At 50.7% G+C, this 19,182-nt stretch overlaps 1 protein-coding gene across 4 annotated transcripts in view; it reads right to left on the reverse strand.

Annotated features, from left to right (window-relative positions):
- Positions 1–19,182, reverse strand: part of Fgd5 (FYVE, RhoGEF and PH domain containing 5) — a 164,012-nt gene that overhangs the window by 79,988 nt on the left and 64,842 nt on the right. For 3 of the 4 annotated variants that reach the window (XM_055628544.1, XM_055628546.1, XM_055628545.1), the window contains exon 2: positions 9,854–12,587. In XM_055628544.1, coding sequence (XP_055484519.1) covers positions 9,854–12,474 — 2,621 coding nt within the window. In that variant the 5' untranslated portion in view covers positions 12,475–12,587. Of the gene's footprint in view, positions 1–9,853; positions 12,588–14,026; positions 14,041–19,182 lie in introns of those variants that run through there. The other variant, XM_055628543.1, reaches the window with a different exon arrangement.

Below are 19,182 nucleotides of genomic sequence, written 5' to 3' on the forward strand. Positions count from 1 at the left end.
GCTGTGGGTATTTAGTCTGCCCATATGACTCTTCCACTATGGGAGAGCCTTGCTTTTCTCACCTGTGAAATGGGCTTGGGACACAAGGCTTACAGCACCATCGGGAGGCTCGCTGATTCAAGATAGGTAATAAAACAGCGGCAGATGGCACAGCCTTTCCCCTACGTATGACTTCATTTTCATTCATTTTTGTAGTTTATTTATTTATTATTGGTTGGCATATACCACAGTGCATGTGTGGATGGAGGCCAGAGGACAAATTGGGGAGTCATTTCTCTCCTTCCAGCACATGAGTCCTGGGGATCTAACTCAGGTTAGATTGGCAGGAAGCAGCTTCACCCACTGAGCCATCTCACTACTGGCCCTCGTTTTCATCCTTGTAGCAGGTGGTGAGGGGAGTGTTATACTCCTGGCGCTGACTTACATACCTGCCACACCTATGAATTCTCCCAAACAGAATGCAAGGCAGAGACACAGGCGGCAGGCCAGGTCTATAGACCACGGGATAATGAATTCCTGGTGAATAGAGTATAAAGATGTGCTCCTTCCTTATAGCTCTTATTAAGAGAGGGCCACCCTGCTCTTCTGAGATGAGATGGGGCTTTCTACCTGCACTACTTGGACTCAGAGGATGAGTCACAACAGTCTGCCAAGAGTGTCACCAACAGACCCCAAAGCAACAACAGCAGCTAAAATGCACAGCACATTCTCAAGACGCCTAGCAAGCGTTCAAAGCTCAAAGTGACTGCTATGATAATGCCACTTTCCCTGTTCTTCATGGATAAAGGGACCAAGGCACAGAGGTGTTAAGTAATTGACCCAAGGATGCACAGAGCAAAGGGGATCTGAACTCAGCTCATTGCATGGCTCTAGAGACCACTTGGGCGACCCCACAATATGAGAGCTCACATGACCACAGCCCTTGACAGCTGCTGCTGCAGCTCTCTGCAGGGTTGCTGTGCAGTGTGAGCTAGCAGACTGATGGTGCAGGCCTGTCATCCCAGCTATTCAGGGGTTGAGGCAGGAGGGTTGAAGGTTCAAGGCCTGTCTGGGATACAGAGTCTAAGGCTCGTCTGTGGAACTTGGATCTCACCTCAAAAACTGAAAGAAAAAAAAAATAGGCGGGAGAGGGGCTTTGGGGCTCATAGAGTAAAAGCACTTGCTGTAAAATTCTCACCACCTGAGTTCAACCCCAAAACTCATGCGAGAAGAAGAGAACTGAGTCCTAGAAACTGTCTCCTGACCTCTACATTCACACCTAAACACACACACACACAAGCACGCAGGTACACGCTAACAAGTAAATAATAATAAAACTTAAGTGAGAAGACAAGAAAAGAGGACTGGGATTGTAGGTCAGCAGTAGAGCACTTGCCTAGCATGCTGAGACCCTGGATTCAATCCCTAGTACAGGAGGGAAGGAAAGAAGGGAGGAAAGAAGGAAAGAAGGAAGGAAGGAAGGAAGGAAGGAAGGAAGGAAGGAAGGAAGGAAGGAAGGAAGGAAGGAAGGAAGGCAGAACTTATAAAATAAAATAAACTGCAATGGCCTCTGTGCTGGAGAAACATTCCAGGTAAATATTTTACATGGAACAGAAGCCTGTTGGGACAGAGAGCTTGAGCCCCAAGGGATGAAGTGTGGAATCAATCCCTTCCCACTGCTGCAGTTTGCAGGCAACTCCACAGGGACTTGTGTGTTCTGCAGGGACAGAGCACTAGTCCCTTCCAAGCCTGCTTCCCGTGCTTGCATTTCAGTGAGTCTGTCAAGAGGGCAATGTGAATGAGAGGGGCCTTGAGGGACCTCCTGTGGCCTCCTGGCCTCTCCTAGGCTGCAGGGCAGGTATGGCTTCCTCCGTTCCATCCACCCTGCTGTTGATGGTGGTGACAGCTCTGTCTTCCCGACCTGCAGATTCTCTTGTGCTTGATCCCTGACCATGACGGGGTTGCTCGTCACTTCCCAAGTCTGCCTGGCTGGACACATCTAATACACCACTGTAAAACCCAGGCCATTGAGTAGACTCCAATGCAGGGCAGAATTTCAGTTTCTGTAACTCATTTTCTTAATTGATCATGGAAGCAAGTCTGAAATTTCAAGTTCTTGGGTCATGTCTGGACCTGGAGAAATTCCCCCTGGGCTCTAGCCAGGGCTCTGAACCAACCCTGTGTATGTGGAGAGCCGGTCTGTTTACATGGAGACCAACCACATCATCACAGAAAACAATCTCAGCCACATCATCACAGAAAACAAAAGATGCTGGTCCACATGAACAGGGTCAGAGGCCCGGGCTGTACCTCTGAGGCCAGAGAGCCTTGCCACTTTCTGCAGCAGCTGACATGGCACTTGGGCCCTGGGGCCACCTGCAGCCTGCAAAGACCATGGCTCCTGAATATTCTCAAGAAGCCAAACAGAGCACATTCTGTCTCCAGACATGGGTAATAGGCTATCCAAGGGCTTTCTCCAAGCGTGGCCAGCCACTCTGTGGGAGTGTCATCTTGCACATAGCCTATGCCTTTACCCCTGGGCTGGTCAGTGTTACCCTCTCTATATTTGGATTTAGGGGGATGGTGATGGTAGGACTCCAACCCAGGGCCTTGCACATGCTAGGTAAGCACTTACCACGGAGCCACAGCTTTGGCCTTAGGTAGGAACAAGTGAGTGCAGACATTACAAGTTGCCTTACTCTGAGCAGTGATGACGTTCTGACGACTCGCACTCCACTGTGGCATCCTACCTTCACCCATGCGAGCGGAGGCCAGTTCCAGTCGATAAACCAGAAAGAAGGGGAAAACAGACCAACAGACATGCCCCATCTGGTCCTGTCTACTGCCTTACAAACCCTGCCACTATTCTTAACCTCGGTTTCTTCCTCTTCTCTCCCCAACAGGACATTCAGCAAGTTGAATGAGGTGATACCCACAGAGTTGGGTAGGGTCCTTGCTGTATAACTAGAAGTATGGTGCTGGAAACTTCAGGGGACTATCCTGGCCCTGCTGTTGATCAACTAAGTGCCTTGGCTTTGTTCAACCATTTCCCGCCTCATCTTCTCATCTGTCAATACAGACTCAAAACAGCACCTCAGGGTGATATCCACGACTCATCCAGTTAATACAGAGCCATCTACAGTGCTGGGGTATATCGTGAGCTCCGCAAGGCCCCAGTACTGCAAGTACCCCTATAAAGCACGGGCTGGCAGAGCTGCTGTTGGAAGCCCAGGAAAGTACTTGACATATCTCATCTCATCCACCTGTCAGCCCAAAGATGAAGCTAGAACAGGTTGGGCAAGTGGAGCTCAGGTCCCATGAAATGGGTCGGAGCCAATGTGAGGTCATTCTCTCCTCATGTCATTCTGCCCACCACAGTTGGGTCATTGGTGGCAATCAAGCGCCATCAGCCACCCTGAGAGGGTCAGACTCGGCAGAGCTGAAGGTCACTCTTCTCTAAGCTGTGACTGCAGCTGTGATGGAGCACCAACAAACCACACAGGATGAAGCGGAGGGCCCTACTGCCATGCCTCAATCCCTAGTCATTTCGACACCTCCCTATGGAGTCTTTTTTCCTCCATCGACAATGAGTATGCTTACTCTCTCTTGTTCTAAACCTTGCACAGCTCCCTACTGCTCACAGAGCAAACTGCTTCCTATAGAAAGTACCAATTCAGCAACATTCCTTTTTAAGACTCCTCCCAGTTTTTTCACCAACTTCCCTTCCTCTGACAGAGTGGCTGTGCCAACACTACCATCTAAAAAGGCACTCAGAGCAACTCAGAACTACTGGCGCTAGAGTGGGCAGAGGAAGGAGAAGAACCTGAAACCACCTTCCCAGAACAACATAGCTGAAGACAGACCTCAGACTTCAATCCAGAGGGCAGAAACCCACAGGATGGCAGACACTGTCAAATTATCTGCAAACCTGACTGAACATACGTCCCGGTAAAATAGTCCTGAGTGTTGGCATGATGCAGACAGCTTTGGAGTCTGTGAGTGAGCCTTCCATTACTATAACTTGAGAGCACTAATTTACAAAGTCAAAGGATACTCTGGCTCAGCTTTGAAAGATCCAACCCATACTTCACAGGCCCCTTTGCTGTGTTGAGACAGAAATCACAGCCCTTGTGCAAGGTGGAGCACAGCTGCTCACCTTGTGGTCAGAGAGCAAAAGAGGAACGAAAGGAAGGTCCTGTGTGCTAGGAAACCTCCTATTGGCCTCACCGCTTAGATTCCCATCACTGGGGATGGGCAGATGGTTCAGTGGTTAAAGGGCTCACCACACAAGCTTGACAATCCAAGTTTGGATCCTTAGAACTCATATAAAAGCTGGATACAGCAAGCTAGCATAATCCCAGTGTTCCTGAGGGGAGAAGGCAGCAGAGACGGAAATCCCTAGAGGCTTACCGGCCAGCCTAGTCTATGCAGCAACAGTGAACGAGGAAGGACCTGTCTGAGTCAAGGTGGAAGATGAGGATGGACACTCAAGATTATACTTTGATCTCCCTACGTATGCTGTGGCACACACAAATGTGCATACACACAGAGAGGGATAACACCATGTACCTGAGCACATGTGGTCTACACCGCTTCCCAATAGCTCCAAGCCTGGAATGCATAAGGGTCACCCCAAATCTAAAGGACAGCAGAGCCTCATGTACTCACAGAAATATCTCAGGTAAAGTCCAAGGCCTCCACCAGTCCCAACCTCACGCTCCCCGCTCCCCGTTACTTCTCACACCCCCGCCCAGCCAGCCTCCTGCCTTCTAAGCCTTAGGATCAACGCCCTCCATCCCCGCTGTTCCCTCCACCTGGGATGCCCCTCCCTTGAGGGCAGCTGAGCATTGCCCCACATTGACATGGCCTCTCAAGCATCACCTCCTCAGAGAAGCCTTCCCTGACTGCCTTGCTGGGAATGTCCTTGGCAGCAGCTGCTCTCTAGCCAGGACACATCTCTCTTCTCTTTCCAGAGCTATGATGGTCTTGCTGACCTACGTTTCTGGTCTGAGTCTCCCAGGGACATCAGCAGCCCTCCCGGGTGAGGCCCTTGTCCATCTCCCCACCACAGCCTGGAAGCTCAGACAATAGTGGCAGTAGCAACACACTGAGCGACCACACCCACGCGAGGTACCACTGACTTTTCTCTCTGGACGGGTCTGGCGCAGGACAGGCTCATCCCATGGAGCAGACAGGGACAAGTGAGAGCCGCACAAATGCAGGCTGGATCATAGCCTCTGATCTCCTCAGGGGCTCAGCTGGTCACGGAGACCATTCTACACGTTCTACCAAAGGACTCCTACCACGAAATTGGCTGCTATTAGACAGACAATTCCCGCTCTTCCCACAGGGAAGCCCCGACTTTATGAAGTGAAAATCACGTTGTGATTAACAATCAGGGTTTCATCTACATTATAGTTGGGGAAAAAAAAAAAAAAAAAAAGAATGGCTTGGGGGAGGGGATTAATACCACACCAGTAATGTTCCAATAAGCATGTTCCTGACACAATTTTCTTATTAGGGTCGTTCCCTGTAAATTTTATTGCATTTAATTAAAAATTATTGCTAAAAGAAACAGCTGCAGATGGTCTTATTTTAAGTCAGAAAATTAAAAACCGAATCTTCTCATCAGTCAATTTCAACAAGCCGCACGGCCGCGTGCTCGCACGTGCTGGTCTTGAGATTCTGATGATCTTTATGACAGTTCCAGGTCCCTCCGACGGAATTTAATGAAAGCACCGCATGAGTTCATTTGTCAAAAACATAATGATTGTGTAAGGCTGCTGAGGTAGACCGTGCTAGGAGATGCGAAGGCCCGCCGCATGGCTCTCAGCACGGTGGGGCTGTCAGCAGGAGGCCAAGCGGCCACTCCCTCCTACTCTCCCTCAGGCTACCAATCACCTTTGTTTACAGGGACCCAGGGAACAGCAGTGGCTGCAAGCCTGGCTGTGGCTATAAGAGATGGTAGCAGCCTGCTGTTGCTACAGTGCAAGAATGCTGGGGGTGGGGCTGGAGGGGCCTTACCGAATTCTGTGCTAGACTTCTTGGCCAGCCTGCCTGCAGACTCGCCCCCCCCCCTCCCACCCCAACCCGCCAGGGTTGTTCAGCTCATAACTTTCATGTTAAAGACTTGAGCTTTTACGATTTCTCCCCATGTCTTTTATGGGAAATAACCCCAAGCCCTTATTTATTTGGGATTGGAAACACTGTCAAAGACTCATAAGAGAAGAAAAAGACCAAGGCAGGGACCATCTATGGGACACCAGAGGTGACTGCTGTTGCTGAAGAATGAGGGGGCTGCACAGATGTCCCGGAGACAGAGCCCCACTTCTACCCCTCCCTCACCATAGCGAGCTTTTGTCTTCATCACCTTGTGAGGGAGCCACACAGTAACAGCCCTAAACTAATATACCTGCCCTGTGTCTTTGCCAGCATCTGGCATGAAGCACACTATGGCCTTCCTGTGCCCAGAGGGGTGCTCAGAGTCATACAGCTTGTCCAAGAGCTGTCCCACACACCTGACACCCACCATCACTGCATGCTGGACCTTCTATTGGCATGGGACTGCAGTGCTCAGACCAGTCACCTAACAAAACAGTCCCGTCCCTCCCCCCCCCCAGGCTCCAAAGTACCATGTCACCATAGAAATCCAGCCCAGCTCCTAGCCGGTGAACCACAGGTCTTATGGGAAAGGTACAAGTCACCAACAGAGACACCTGACTGGTGAGGCCACACAGCATCCTGCCAGAAACAGAGTTCATTCAGAGAAAAGTCTGTCGGGGATGCATTTCAAATTAAGAGATGACAAAGTCCGTTACAAACATACTTTGTGAAATGAAAGGGGGGAAGGATTCCTATTACTTCCCTGCTCAAAACACTGTCTCTGTGCTTGAAAGGCCAGAGGGAAGCAACTGCGAAAAGGGAACTTTCCAGGCCGTGCCAGATTCAGGTCTAAAGCCATGCTCTAAGCAGCCAGCTCAGCCCTGTTTCTTGGAGAAAAACTCTCATGGGAAGTAGCGCTGGTTCTAGATGACAGAAAGCAGCCTTGTTCTAGGTGACAGGCCTCAGCACCTTCCAAGTGCTCTGCGTCCTCTGACCACAGTAAGTCAAGCCTGGGTGGCCAGGGCGAGCCTCTCTCCACCTGATTCAGAAACCAGGCCTTGGGTTCACAGCCCGCAAAGTAACAACCTCAGGTTAGACTGATCCTAACATAATTTATCTAATTTTTACTAGTACTGTTCTACTTACAGTCTTGGGCACATTTACTCCACCTCCCCTCACCAACTTCCCTTCATCCCTTCCTGAGGTGAAGATGAGCTGACTTGAAGAAGAACTTCCCTCCCATCCCCTGGCCAGAGGCAAACGGGGCCCTCGGCCGTTTCCTAAGCACACAGATCATTCTGGGAACTTGGTCAGGAAGTTGTCTCCAGAGGATGTGTCCTGTCTCCTTTCACTGTCTCGACAGTGATCTTGGCTTCTTATACTCTCACTCTAAACAAGGCGTGGGGCAGGAGAACCTGCCTTGCTTCCACCTGTTTCCTCTGTTCTCCAACCCCAGGCACCCAGCTCCCTCTTTGTTCGATTTGCCCTCTGCCTCACTCAAAACGCCCATTCAGGTGAAGCCCCACACCATCCCAGGCCTCTCACCTGCCCAGGCCTGCTGTGCCTAGAGCTCGGATTTTCTCCTCTGTTTTCATCTGTCTACCAACAGGAAGTGAAGAGAGACAAGCTCTCTGACTGACTGACTTTGACAGTCACCCAGTCAGGTCCCTGGTGGAACAGCGTCAGAGGGGCCAAAGCGCTTCTGAATATGATAGTTTGGGATCCCTCAGGGCAGCTCAAGGAGCAGCCTCAGGTGCAAGCTAACAGGGAAAGCACACAGCAGCAGTACTTGGCACACAGTGATCAAGACCCAGGACCATTAGTATTTTCTTGGATAGTTCATTCCATGTTGTGGACCTTTCCTTTTATGTCTGGGGGAAGGGAAAGTACAGAAGAAGGCAATGGCCTTTGCAAATGGCCAAGCGTCTGTGTACTGCATAACCCCATGGAGCATGTAGGGGTGTGGGGGTGTGTAATCCCCCATTTAAAAGGGGAAGGACCTACCTATGTACAGCCTTACAACCCAACCCGGCATCCCTAAGCATAACTCACTGCAAATTCTTATGTCAGGCATCACGAAGTCTAGGTCCCAGCACGGATGCCTCCCTAACTTGTGAGACCTTAGGCAAATCCCTTTCCTTCTCAGATCCTCAGCCTTCACTTCCATAGCGGGACTCAGTGATGTCTGAAACTTCCTTCAACGATGAAAACGTGACTCTCCAGTAGTGTACTTTAATCTTTGAAAAGCCGTCACCCCAAAGATGAAACCAGCCAACTTATCTGCCTTGAGTGAAGAGGGGGTGTCAACAGGACAGGGATGGGAAATGGGGGGTGCCGCCTCAGTTACACAGAAAAACTTCCAAGGAAGTGGTAGTGCACACCTCTAATCCCAGCACCCAGGAGACAGAGGCAGGCAGCTCTCTGAGCTTGAGGCCAGTCTAATCTACACAGTGAGTTCCAACACAGCCAGGGCTACACAGAGAAACCCTGTCTTTGGAAAACAGCAAAACCAACTTCCTATTATTCAGCAGTCCAAGGCCCTGGTGAGGGAATGCTGGGAAGTAGTGAGTTCTCAGCGCCTAGGGGAAATCAAGAACCAGCTACCTGGGCACCTGCCTATTAGGCCTGAAGATTTTGTGTTTCAAACTTGGTCATGTGCTAAGAGGTAGAAATTGGCTGGATCTCGCTGGGGCCATGTGATCTACCCCTTTTGTACTCCACATTAAACTCAGTCCCTCTCCAGCGCTGGCATCTACTTTCATTCTGGTATATAAACCCTGGTGTCACAGGAAGAACTGATATAGTGTGGGTGCAGGGAGAACCCAAGTGAGAACCACACGGAATACTCCAGAGAATGAAGCTGGCACACCTCACCAGTCTTCCCCAGGCCAGAGGCAGCCATGGTGTCTTTCTAGTTCCCTTGCAGCTCCCCGGGCATTCGTGGCAGCAGTCACCAGCAGGCAGCATGACTGAGTCCCCCACACAAGAAAGAACCCTGGGGCTCCCTATGAAACCATAACCACGGGGGACTGCTGATGACTCAGATCACAGTCCCCAGCGTGGTGCAAGCAGGCAGGGTGGCGGGCCCTGTCTAAGCTGCTGCCATGCTGCATAAGGAACAGGCGGCCCAGGTAAGCTAAGTGAGGGCCTCACAGCCAGAGGGAAGGGAGGCGCAGAACTCCGCTATGGTTCAATATCCCCAGTGTTCCACTCCCGCCTTCAAAGTGGCCCAGGTTTTAAGAATCAGCTTAGATGCACCTCTTCAAGACTTCTATTCAGGATTCTGCTCGAGGCACTATGAGCTCTTTGGATAGTTTAAATAAATTGTCTTTTCTAGCTCTGCGTGTACACAGTAAGAAGGTATCAATCAATTGGGGTATTTTCCTAATGGAGAAAGATATTTCATTTGGCAAGATTCCAGAACCTTCTCCCTGAGTTGCTTTGTGTGTGTGTGTGTGTGTGTGTGTGTGTGTGTGTGTGTGTATGTGTGAAAGCAATCTCCCTTAGACACTAAAACTGTCCCCTTAAAAATCAGCATTTTTATATCATAATCTCACACAGAAAATCTACTCTGATCTTTGCAAACATTCTAGTGTAAGAAGCATAAGCCCCACTTCGCAGGTCAAGAGACAGTGGTTCAGGGAGGTAGAGCCACTCACCCCAAGTCACACAGCTAGAAAGAAACAGAGTCCATGAAGCATTCCATCCCACCCCCTTGGCTGCCTCAGACAGTTAGGCCCACGCTCTGAGAAAGGACCCGTGGCTCACATACCTCTCGGCTTCCTGCTCTGAACTCTGCTGCTTGCTCTCGAAGGCATTGAAGCTGCTCATGTCCACATAGCCATCGTTTTCATTCGCAGTGGACAAGGCTCTACTCTGTTCTTCAAATAGCTTTGTGAAGGTGCCGGCCCGCGCCGGCCTGCGAGGTGGGATCTGGATGTTCTCATAATCCGAGTTCATGGCTGGGATGTTCTCATAGTCCGAAGTGTCGGCGTTGGGGAATGAAATGGACCTTGGCTTGGTGAGTGGCAGAGGCAGAAAGGGCGGCCGCGAGCGGTCTTCGAAGGACTCTACCCTGGACACTGTCCTGCTGAAGGGGACACCTTTCCTCTTGCCATCCCTGTAGAAGATGAGGGCGGCCGGTGAGTCGGAGGCCCGGAGCTTTCCAGTGCGACACTTGAGCTGGGGTGAGTTGCTGAGGCTCCTGCGGTCCAGCTCCAGAACCCTGGCTGGACCATGGTAGCTGGACTCAGAGGAGGACCTGGAAGATGACAGGCTCATGTCCACGTGCGCTTTGCTCTCTGTCTTCTTCCTGAACGTCAGCTCCAGGAAGCGCTTGAAGGAGGATTTCTTCTTCTTGGAGGCCTTTTCCAGGGTGTCTCCATCTATCAGGAGCGAGGGCGAGCTCTTGGTGATGGGTTTCTTCGTGATGCAGGCCAGGTCGAAAGGGGGTGGGATGTCAACGACAGAGGATGGTGTGGAGGTGCCACTGGATGGTAGGTGACTGCGCTGTGAGAAGCTACCGGAAGAGCCAATGGCGCCTGGCAGAGACAGGTTGTCTTCTTTCCTCCTCAAGCGGTGGATGTCCAGCCCGGCTCCCTCTGGCTCCCGGAACATAGACAGCGGACTCTCCCGGCCTTCTATAGAGAAGGACCTCGGGTAGAGAGTGAATGCTCTGGGCTTGGCCGGCAAGGCCCGGCCAGACTCAGGGGGCTTCCCCTCTGGCAACACACCCATCTTTCTCACCTCCTCGCTGGCATCTCTGATGCCTCTGGCTGATGAACAGGCTTCTGGTCCTGTTTCCTCTAGAACAGTTTCTGGAACATGACCAACCACCTTCCCAGAGTGGGGGCGGGCCCTTGCGGCCATATTCTTCCTGTCCACTGGGACCAGGCCCCCCTCAGAGTCCCCTTCCTCCCATGTACTGTACCCGCTCAGAGGGCCTGATGCAGCCTGGGCATCTGACTGTGCTCCCTCTCCGAGACTCAGCAAGCCAACTCCCATCACGTAGGGGCTGCTGAGTGCATCATCCGTGGCGTCCTCATCCTCTGGCACGACTACCACATCAGGGACAGGGGGCCCCTCTCTGGCTCCATCCTGCAGGAAATCATGCTGGCTAGGTGAAGGGCCAGTGCTGGGAACCTCCTCTGGACAGATCTCACACCCTGGCTCCTGCCCCTTGGCTGTCTGGTCAAGGGAATAGCTGTTATTGCAGAAGGAGGTGCTCTCGGTTGGGAAGAGCTCATAGGGACTTTCTGTGAGGGTGGGTGCGAAATCCTCCTCCACGCTGTTGCTCTCGAAGGGAATGATCTGACAGTTCTCCTCAGCAGGGTCCTCCTGCACAGGGCCTCCATCCTCTCCAGGGTCCCCTCCCACCTCCATGGTGGCTGTTTTTCTGTTACAGGCTTCCTCGGCTTCCTCGTCACAATTGGGTGGCTCCTCCTGCTCTACCTGGTCCCCACCTTCTGCAGCATCCTCACAGTCCTCCTTAAAGGCCTCAGGGCTGTCAGTTGCTGCCTCTTGCTCCTGGACATCTAGGGACATCTCCTCATTCTCAGGGGATCCCATGCTGGCATCCTCTGTGCTCTGACCAGTATCCGGATTGGGCACCCCAGGTTCTGTATTGTTACAGCCATCTTCACTACCCTCTTCTACCTCCCCAGGAGTCTCAGGGGGCCCTGGCTCACAACAGGGAATGTCAGAGGACTCAACGCTCATAGGTGTGAGAACGATCTCGCTGTGGAAGGGATCCTCTCCATCCCAGCATGCCCTGTCATCAAGGTTGTACACCTGCTCTTTCACCTCCTCCTCGTCCTCTTCCTCCTCTTCCTCCACCTCCTTATCTTCCTCCCCCTCCTCCTTATCCTCTTCTTCACTCATGGGCTGCTCCTCCATGTCTGGGCCCTGGTTGCAATCCTCTTCACCTCCCTCACTGTCTCTGTTTGGTGCCCCTTCATCTGGAGCTGTTGGGGTCCCATCTGTCTCTGGATCATGATCACAGTCTTCTTCACCTTCCAGAGTGTGTCCCATGCCTTCCTCACTGTCTCTGCTTGGTGCCTCTTCATCTGGAGCTGCCAGGTTCCCCTCAGTTCCCATCTGCTCTGTACCATGCTCCTGGATGTCCTCCTCAAACCCCTGCTCTGCAGTAGCCCCATCTACGGGAGCATCTTCTCTCTGTGGAAACCTGGGGACTACGATGTACTCTTCATCAGTCTCCAACTCAGAGCAGTTCAGGGTGGAGTGGTGCCCATCATATAGGCCCCGGTCCTTGCAGAGCAGCCTCCCATTGCTGCATTTGCTGAGGCTGTTGTTCAGGTGCACACCAGCGCCGTACTCACTGGGGCCAGTCAGCCTGGGCTTGGGAGCGATGGGGGGTTTGGGGCCCCTGGACATGGAGTTGGGACTGGGGAAACTGTCAGGCCTGGGTGAGGGGGGAAACTTGGCTGCTGGTGAGGAAGGGCTGGTGGTAACCTTTGGCTTGGGAGCAACTGGTGGTTTTGGTGAATCTAAAGGTCAAAAACGGAGAAAAAGAGAGAGAAAAAAACACAATTAACTTCTACTCAAAATCTTTTTACATAGCCTGATAAGGGACGGACGGAGGAGAGTCCCCAGCTCTGTGACTTGTCTCAGACTTTCATCCTGTCTCCCACATCCTCAAACTCCTTTAACAGGGTGGGATGTAGCTTCATTAATAGACTGCTTGCACAGTGTGCAGGAAGCCCTAAATTTGATTCCTAGCCTCCCACAAGCCTATAACCCCAGCCCTGAAGAGGTAGAGGTTAGGGAATCAAAAGTTTAAGGTCATCCTCAGCAACATAGTGAGTTCAAGGCCAGCCTGCACTACATGAGACCCTATCTGAAAAACAGAAACTCCTTGACCTAATATTAGCAGGTCATTCTATGACTGGGGGAACAAAGCTTCCTCCACAGTCCAGCTAACAAGAACCAGCTGAACAAAATCCTGTGTGCCTTGAACAATGTGCCAAGATCTTTTCATTCATTCACCAGAAAAACTACTTATTGAATGATCTCTGTGTATCCTGCCACCACCATGAGAAAAAAAGGTGAATTTGATGGCCAGGTCCCAGGGTCCTCATGGAGCTGGTATTCATCAGCACCCTAACCAAGTGGCCAGCACTGCCAATGAGAAGCTTTCATGGTCTCCAGAGGAGAATCCATTGGGGAGTTAGGACACGGGAGAGAGCTGTAGCCCCTTAGGATGCTATGGTTGAACAGACATCGCTCCATCTACAAGAACGACCCACCAAGGACATATGACTCTGTTCCGAGCTTTAACTGAGGAGGTCTGTGTATTTTCAGAGTGTCCAGCTAGCACCCTCAAGTGTCATGGAAGAAAGGCTATGGTATGTACTGACAGGGGTAGCTACAAAAGGCTGTGTCTCTCTTGGATGCTGAGGCACATAGACTGGTGGGTGAAAGATGCCTATGCAGAGTACACAGGCATCAGGACTTAGCCAGGAATGACTGCCGTGGCTGGGAGGCCTCTGGAAGGAGGTGAGCCCCTGATAAGTTTTTGCAGAATAGTGTAGGGCAAGAAGCAGACCAACGGCACAGTTTCCAAGGTCCTGTGTCTCTCCTGAGCAACCAGCAGTGCCTACTTCCAGGCCTCTCTGCCTGGTTGTCCCATCTCAATGTATACTTCAGTGAAATGAACTTTTCAGACATGTAACTCCATGCTGGCACCTTCACTTCAGATCTGAGGCTTGAATCCCCATTTCCCTCAGACAGGCCTCATTTACAGTCTATTCTTGCTAAGGTCCTTGAGTGTGACAGGAGCTCCAGATGCCAGTCTGGTCCTGACTGAGGAGAAGAGGACTGGGGTTCTCTCAGCCAACAAGTCTCTTCCTCAGCGTTTGAGCCTACGCATATGCAGCTCTAATCAAGGGCCACAGTAATCACTGCATGCAATTTTACAAAGCCTTACTAGGTAGAGTCTTAGGCTGGCGTCAGATTCACGATTCTTCTGCCTCAGTCTCCGGAATCTATAATTACAGGTGTGCGTGACATCATGTCCAGCTCCACACATATTTTCAGCCCCCTCACAGCATATTATAAAATAAATGTCAGATATGGGACTCATCTCAGAAACCCCATCTACTCAAGAACCTGAAACAGGAAGATAATTTGAGCCCAAAGGTTCATCATCCAGACTGGAAAATGCAGAGAAACCCATCTTTTAAAAAAAAAGTAAGTAAGAAGTAGGTGAAAGTCACGTTAACAATCTAATTTACTCGGCCAGGGGCATGGTGGCATGCACCTTTAGTCCCAGTGCTCAAAGGTTAGGCAGATCTCTGTTAGTTCAAAGTCAGCCTGGTTTGTATAAGGAGTTCCAGACCCACAAGGTTACATAGTGAGACCCTGCCTCAAAACAAATTAACAGCAGCAACAACAAAAAAACACAATATATTTGTATGTAACTCAGTATATCCAAACATATACAAACAAGGCATAGCAGGCATTCCTGTAATCCCAGAACTTGGGAGGCAGGGGCAGAAGGATCAGGAGTTCAAGGCCAGTTACCTAAGACCTGTCTCAAAAAAAAAAAGTGGGGGGCCAAGGAGATAGCCCAGTCGATAAAGTGCTTACCATGCAATCATGGAGACCTGAATTCAATCCCTAGAATTCACATAAAAGACACCACCTTCAAAGGCCTCACTGAAGTTCACCAATTCCACCTTAGGTCGACCACATCAGCCCCCAGGCCTGCTCAGGTGTCAGAACTACCAGAGTTACCAAGCCCAAATGATTCCTGGTTTAGAAAATTATTCATCACACTGGTAATATATGTATGTATGTATGTATGTATGTATACACACATATATATAATTTATGTTTAACAAGATAAGCTCCAGACACTGGTCACTGTTAGGTAACCATTAGCTGAGCTAGGTTCAAACCTTGGCTTGGCCACTTAGGAGTTGTAGAACTGAGCTTCAGTTTTAACATCTGTAAAATGGGGACAGCATATAGCTTCCCTTTCAGGTATTGTGAAGACAGAAAACATACACAGAAGAGAGAGGTCCCTCCTGCCTGACATTTGCATGAGAGGAACAGCTCACACAGAGCACCTGTTGCTCTGGGGTGGGGCATCTTCCTTGCACCTCCCTCCATCTTTCCAGCATGAGTCCAGCCCGATCTGGTATACCATTTGATAGCAACCAGCAGCTCACAACAGCAGGTGTCTGAGGTTGGCATGACTTATTCTTCAGGGGTAGAGACTTTCATTTCTCGTCTCTAACAGGTGGCATTTCATAGGGGCACCGTGAGACATGACCGAGGAACAGACTGTGAAAAATGACTGTCACCCTGGCTGCATTGCCCCCGCTCCCAACCCATCCTTCATCCAATCAAGCTATTGATCTGTGGGTGCCTGTTCCTTGAGAAAGGTTATGTTGGGGTCTGAGGCGTGATTCTGCAAGAAAATGCCTCTATGCAGGAGCCCGGGGGACAAGAAGCACTCCGTGTCTATCCTGCATCCAGTGCTCCCGTGCGTCCTCTTCGAGGTCGAGGTGATTTGCCCCTCCCTGGAAGCTGCCTGGTTGTGAGGTTACTCAGCGGGGTCAGAGTGACCCTGGAGGTGAACCTGGGTTTCCTACATCCAAGTCCAGCCATCTAACCCTCTGCTTCTCCTTTTCCCACAGAGAGTCTCCCCCACATTGGAACCGTAGTGTCAGTGAAAAGGGTAAATCCAGGGAAACTGAGGCAGAGAAATTATGGGCAGCTTGTCAGATGGGGCATGTGTCAAAGGCAGGGTCTGGGCCTAACTAACTACCGTGTGACTAGATGACTCCATCAGTTCCCACGTCGTTCCCTCTACTCCAGTTCCATGAGATGAAATAAACCGTGCTGCTATCCTGTGTGGGAGCCTGGTCTAGCGTTTCTGGAAACACCAACAAACACCCTTGGTCTCACTGAGGGAACATGAAAGAGGTAGACTGGAAGGGAGAAGCTGGGACTCATTAGTATGGCCAAGAGATAGGATGGGAGCCAGCACTTTCAGGAATGAACAGCACAGTAGTGGGAGGGGCAGGAGATGAGGCTTGGCCTTGATACCTGGGTTTTTTCACAGGGGCTTAAGGAGCAGGGTGAGTAAGAGGCCTTAAACCAGAAGACACATATATGTAAGCTAAACACACTGACATGGATGGGACTGGTGAAGGAGGTAAGGGACCAGGAGGGAGACTCTGAAACCACTCCAGGCCGTAGTGATGGAGCCTGGACCAGGCTGCCAATACAAGGAATCAGATTCCAATGATGAAACAGGACTGAGAGGGAGGATGTATCCATGGGGCAGGCGTGGATGTGAAAGAAAGAACAATTCTCAGATAATGCTGAAGTTTAAACCTGAGCACCTGGAAGAGTAACATTAGGCCAATTTACTTGCAACAGCCAAGATGGCCAGGGCTGGGGAGAGAGACCCAGGATTCCAGTTTGCACAAGTCCAAGTGAGTTATTTATACACCTAGTAGAGATGTCCAATGGGCTCTGGGCTCCAGAGGTTGGCCTGCCACAGGTGGACATGGTGGGATGTGATAGAAGACATGGGCAGGGAGAAGTAGGGCCCAGGAGGGAGTCCTAGGGGCCCTGACCATCAAAGGAGACTGCGGAGGGTGAGAGAAACCCAAGCGTGCACACAAAAGCAGCCTGGCTCGCTCTTGCCCGCCGCCCTGGCAGATGAAGCGCCTGCCTCCAGGATTGAGTCTGCTATCTTTGAGCAACAATGAAGGACATGCAAAGGGACTGGAATCACAATGAGAGAAAACCCAGAGACAAGGAGGTCAGCAGAAGTGACAATGTGTGCAGAACCCAGAGGCAACAACAAGCCTTCAGGGTTAGGCGCATCCCTGTTGCTGAGTTTTAGAGTCTGGGAGGTGAGGTGAAGCCAGTGCTGGGATTGCTCCTCTGGGCTGAGATTAACTTCCTGATCAGGGAACCAAGCCTGGACCTGGCTGGTGCACCCTCTGGCTGCTTGAGAGCCTTCTCTCTCCCTGCAGGTAATATGCCCTCTCTCAGTCCCCAAAGCCCATGGCTCCTGGAGATTTGCCACACGCTGCCAGGATGGTACAACTGCAGAGCATCCCTTTAGGCAAAATGCTAACTAAGGGATGGGCACAGAAAGAAAGAGCATTTCAATAGTGCCTGATGATACAAATCACTCCCAGCCGGCTCCCCGTACTAGCTGCTATTTTCTCCCTCTATTTTAATTAAATATCTGTCACTCACACATTCATGCTTGCTGCTCCCACACAGCCACGCAAGAGTCAGGTTAGATAGAGTCTGAGAAGGAGCCCTGGACAGGCAGCCAGGAGCCTTAGCCTCCATTCCCAGCTAAGCCACTAACTGGAGGTGTCACCTTGGCCAAGTCTCTCCCCTCCCCATGCCTTGGTTTCTCTACCTGTAGAGTAAAGGGACTGGACCAAAAAAGTTAATCTCCCCAGCTCTTCCAACTCAGGGGGCTTCCTGCAACATCTTCTGATGCTCTGACATCCGTCCCCAGGTCTGTTTCACCTGCCATTCCCTCCACTCCCCCTGGAGCAGCACTCATGACCATATGTCCTGCAGCATCTTCTGATGCTCTGACATCCGTCCCCAGGTCTGTCTCACCTGCCATTCCCTCCACTCCCCCTGGAGCAGCACTCATGACCATATGTTGCAAGAGCAGTTATCTTCCCAGTTCACCTTGCAATGCATCTTAATTTAACATCTATTCCTAGGTGCCTGCTGGAGAGCCCAAGCCAAGCCCTCTGGTTTCTAATTAGGTTGCCGTTAAGCTTGTCCAGTGATCCACAACAGGGCACTTCCCAGGAAGACAGTGGGAGACAGAGTAGGGAGAAACCTGGGGTCTGGTACTAGCCCATCCACACACAGCTGTGTGGTCTCAGACACAACCCTTTGCCTCTGGAAGCCACAGCTTCTTTTCTGAGGAAAGAAAGAACTATCCACCTTTTCTTGGGACAATTGAGAGTTTGAAGAAACTAACAGGCACAAAACACTGGACAAAGTCAAGAGGCAAACATTCCCTATGAACCAACAAGGTAGACCTGGATTTGAAAACAAAATGTGTCTGCAACTGGACTGCCTGTGTTTCAATCTTGTCTTGCCCCCTGAACAGGTCAGTATACCTCAGTTTCCCATCATCAGGTTGCTTTGGATACTAACTAAACTGACAGAAGAAAATACATCTTAGTGGTAACCATTTCATTGTAAGTTCCTGGGAAATATGAGTTAGTGTTCAGTGGTTGCTTATGATGGATGCTTTTCTGGTCAATTTATTATTAGTTAATAATGACAAGTAGTCAGAGACAGATCTTTATTTGTCATATAGATAAACTGAGGGGCAGCAGTTAAGAAACCTGCTCAAGGCCACATAAGCATATGGTGACTCTGAGATCCAGCCCCAGGGAGTCCTGGCACTCTGAGATCAGGAGACACCCAGCATGGCATCATGGACCCACCAGACATCGTGGGAGGCTATCATACTGAAAAGGGAATCATGTCCACAGATACAAATTACAGGACAGCTAGATCTAAAAGTGTCCACTGCCAAGGTTCCCTGGGGCCAAACCTACCTCTAAATTTGTTCTGATTACTTCCATCCTTCAGATTCTTAGGGAAGGAGGGCCTGCTCCAGCCTCCTGCAGGAAAATTCGGGGAAGCTAGGCTGGCTCTCTCCATTGTTACCAAGCAGTTTTGTTAGGAGGGTAGGGAAAGCTGGCCTCTCTCTGTCCAGGCCAAGCCAGCACCACAGAAGGAAGCCTTCCCCAGACAGCAGTGGGTGGCCAGGCCCTGGGACCCTGTTCCAGTCCCCTCCACTCCCATACAGTGATATTCCTCCTTATACCCCTCCCCCAATTATGTTACCTACATTAATTATCAGGTCTCCACACCCTCAGCAATGCCAATGCCTGGACACAGGGAGGTGGCTGTCTTACCCAGTCTGTTGTTAAGACTAGCCCAATGTCTCCAGCCGAACCTTGCTTCCAAGACAATGACTGTTTTCAGTAAAATAATCTTAAAAACAAGAAAGCCCCAACACACACACACACACACACACACACACACACACACACACACACACAC

The sequence above is a fragment of the Psammomys obesus genome, unplaced genomic scaffold, assembly GCF_907164565.1.
Source record: "Psammomys obesus unplaced genomic scaffold, mPsaObe1.curated_primary_1811, whole genome shotgun sequence".
In the NCBI taxonomy this organism is placed as follows: Eukaryota; Metazoa; Chordata; class Mammalia; order Rodentia; family Muridae; genus Psammomys; species Psammomys obesus.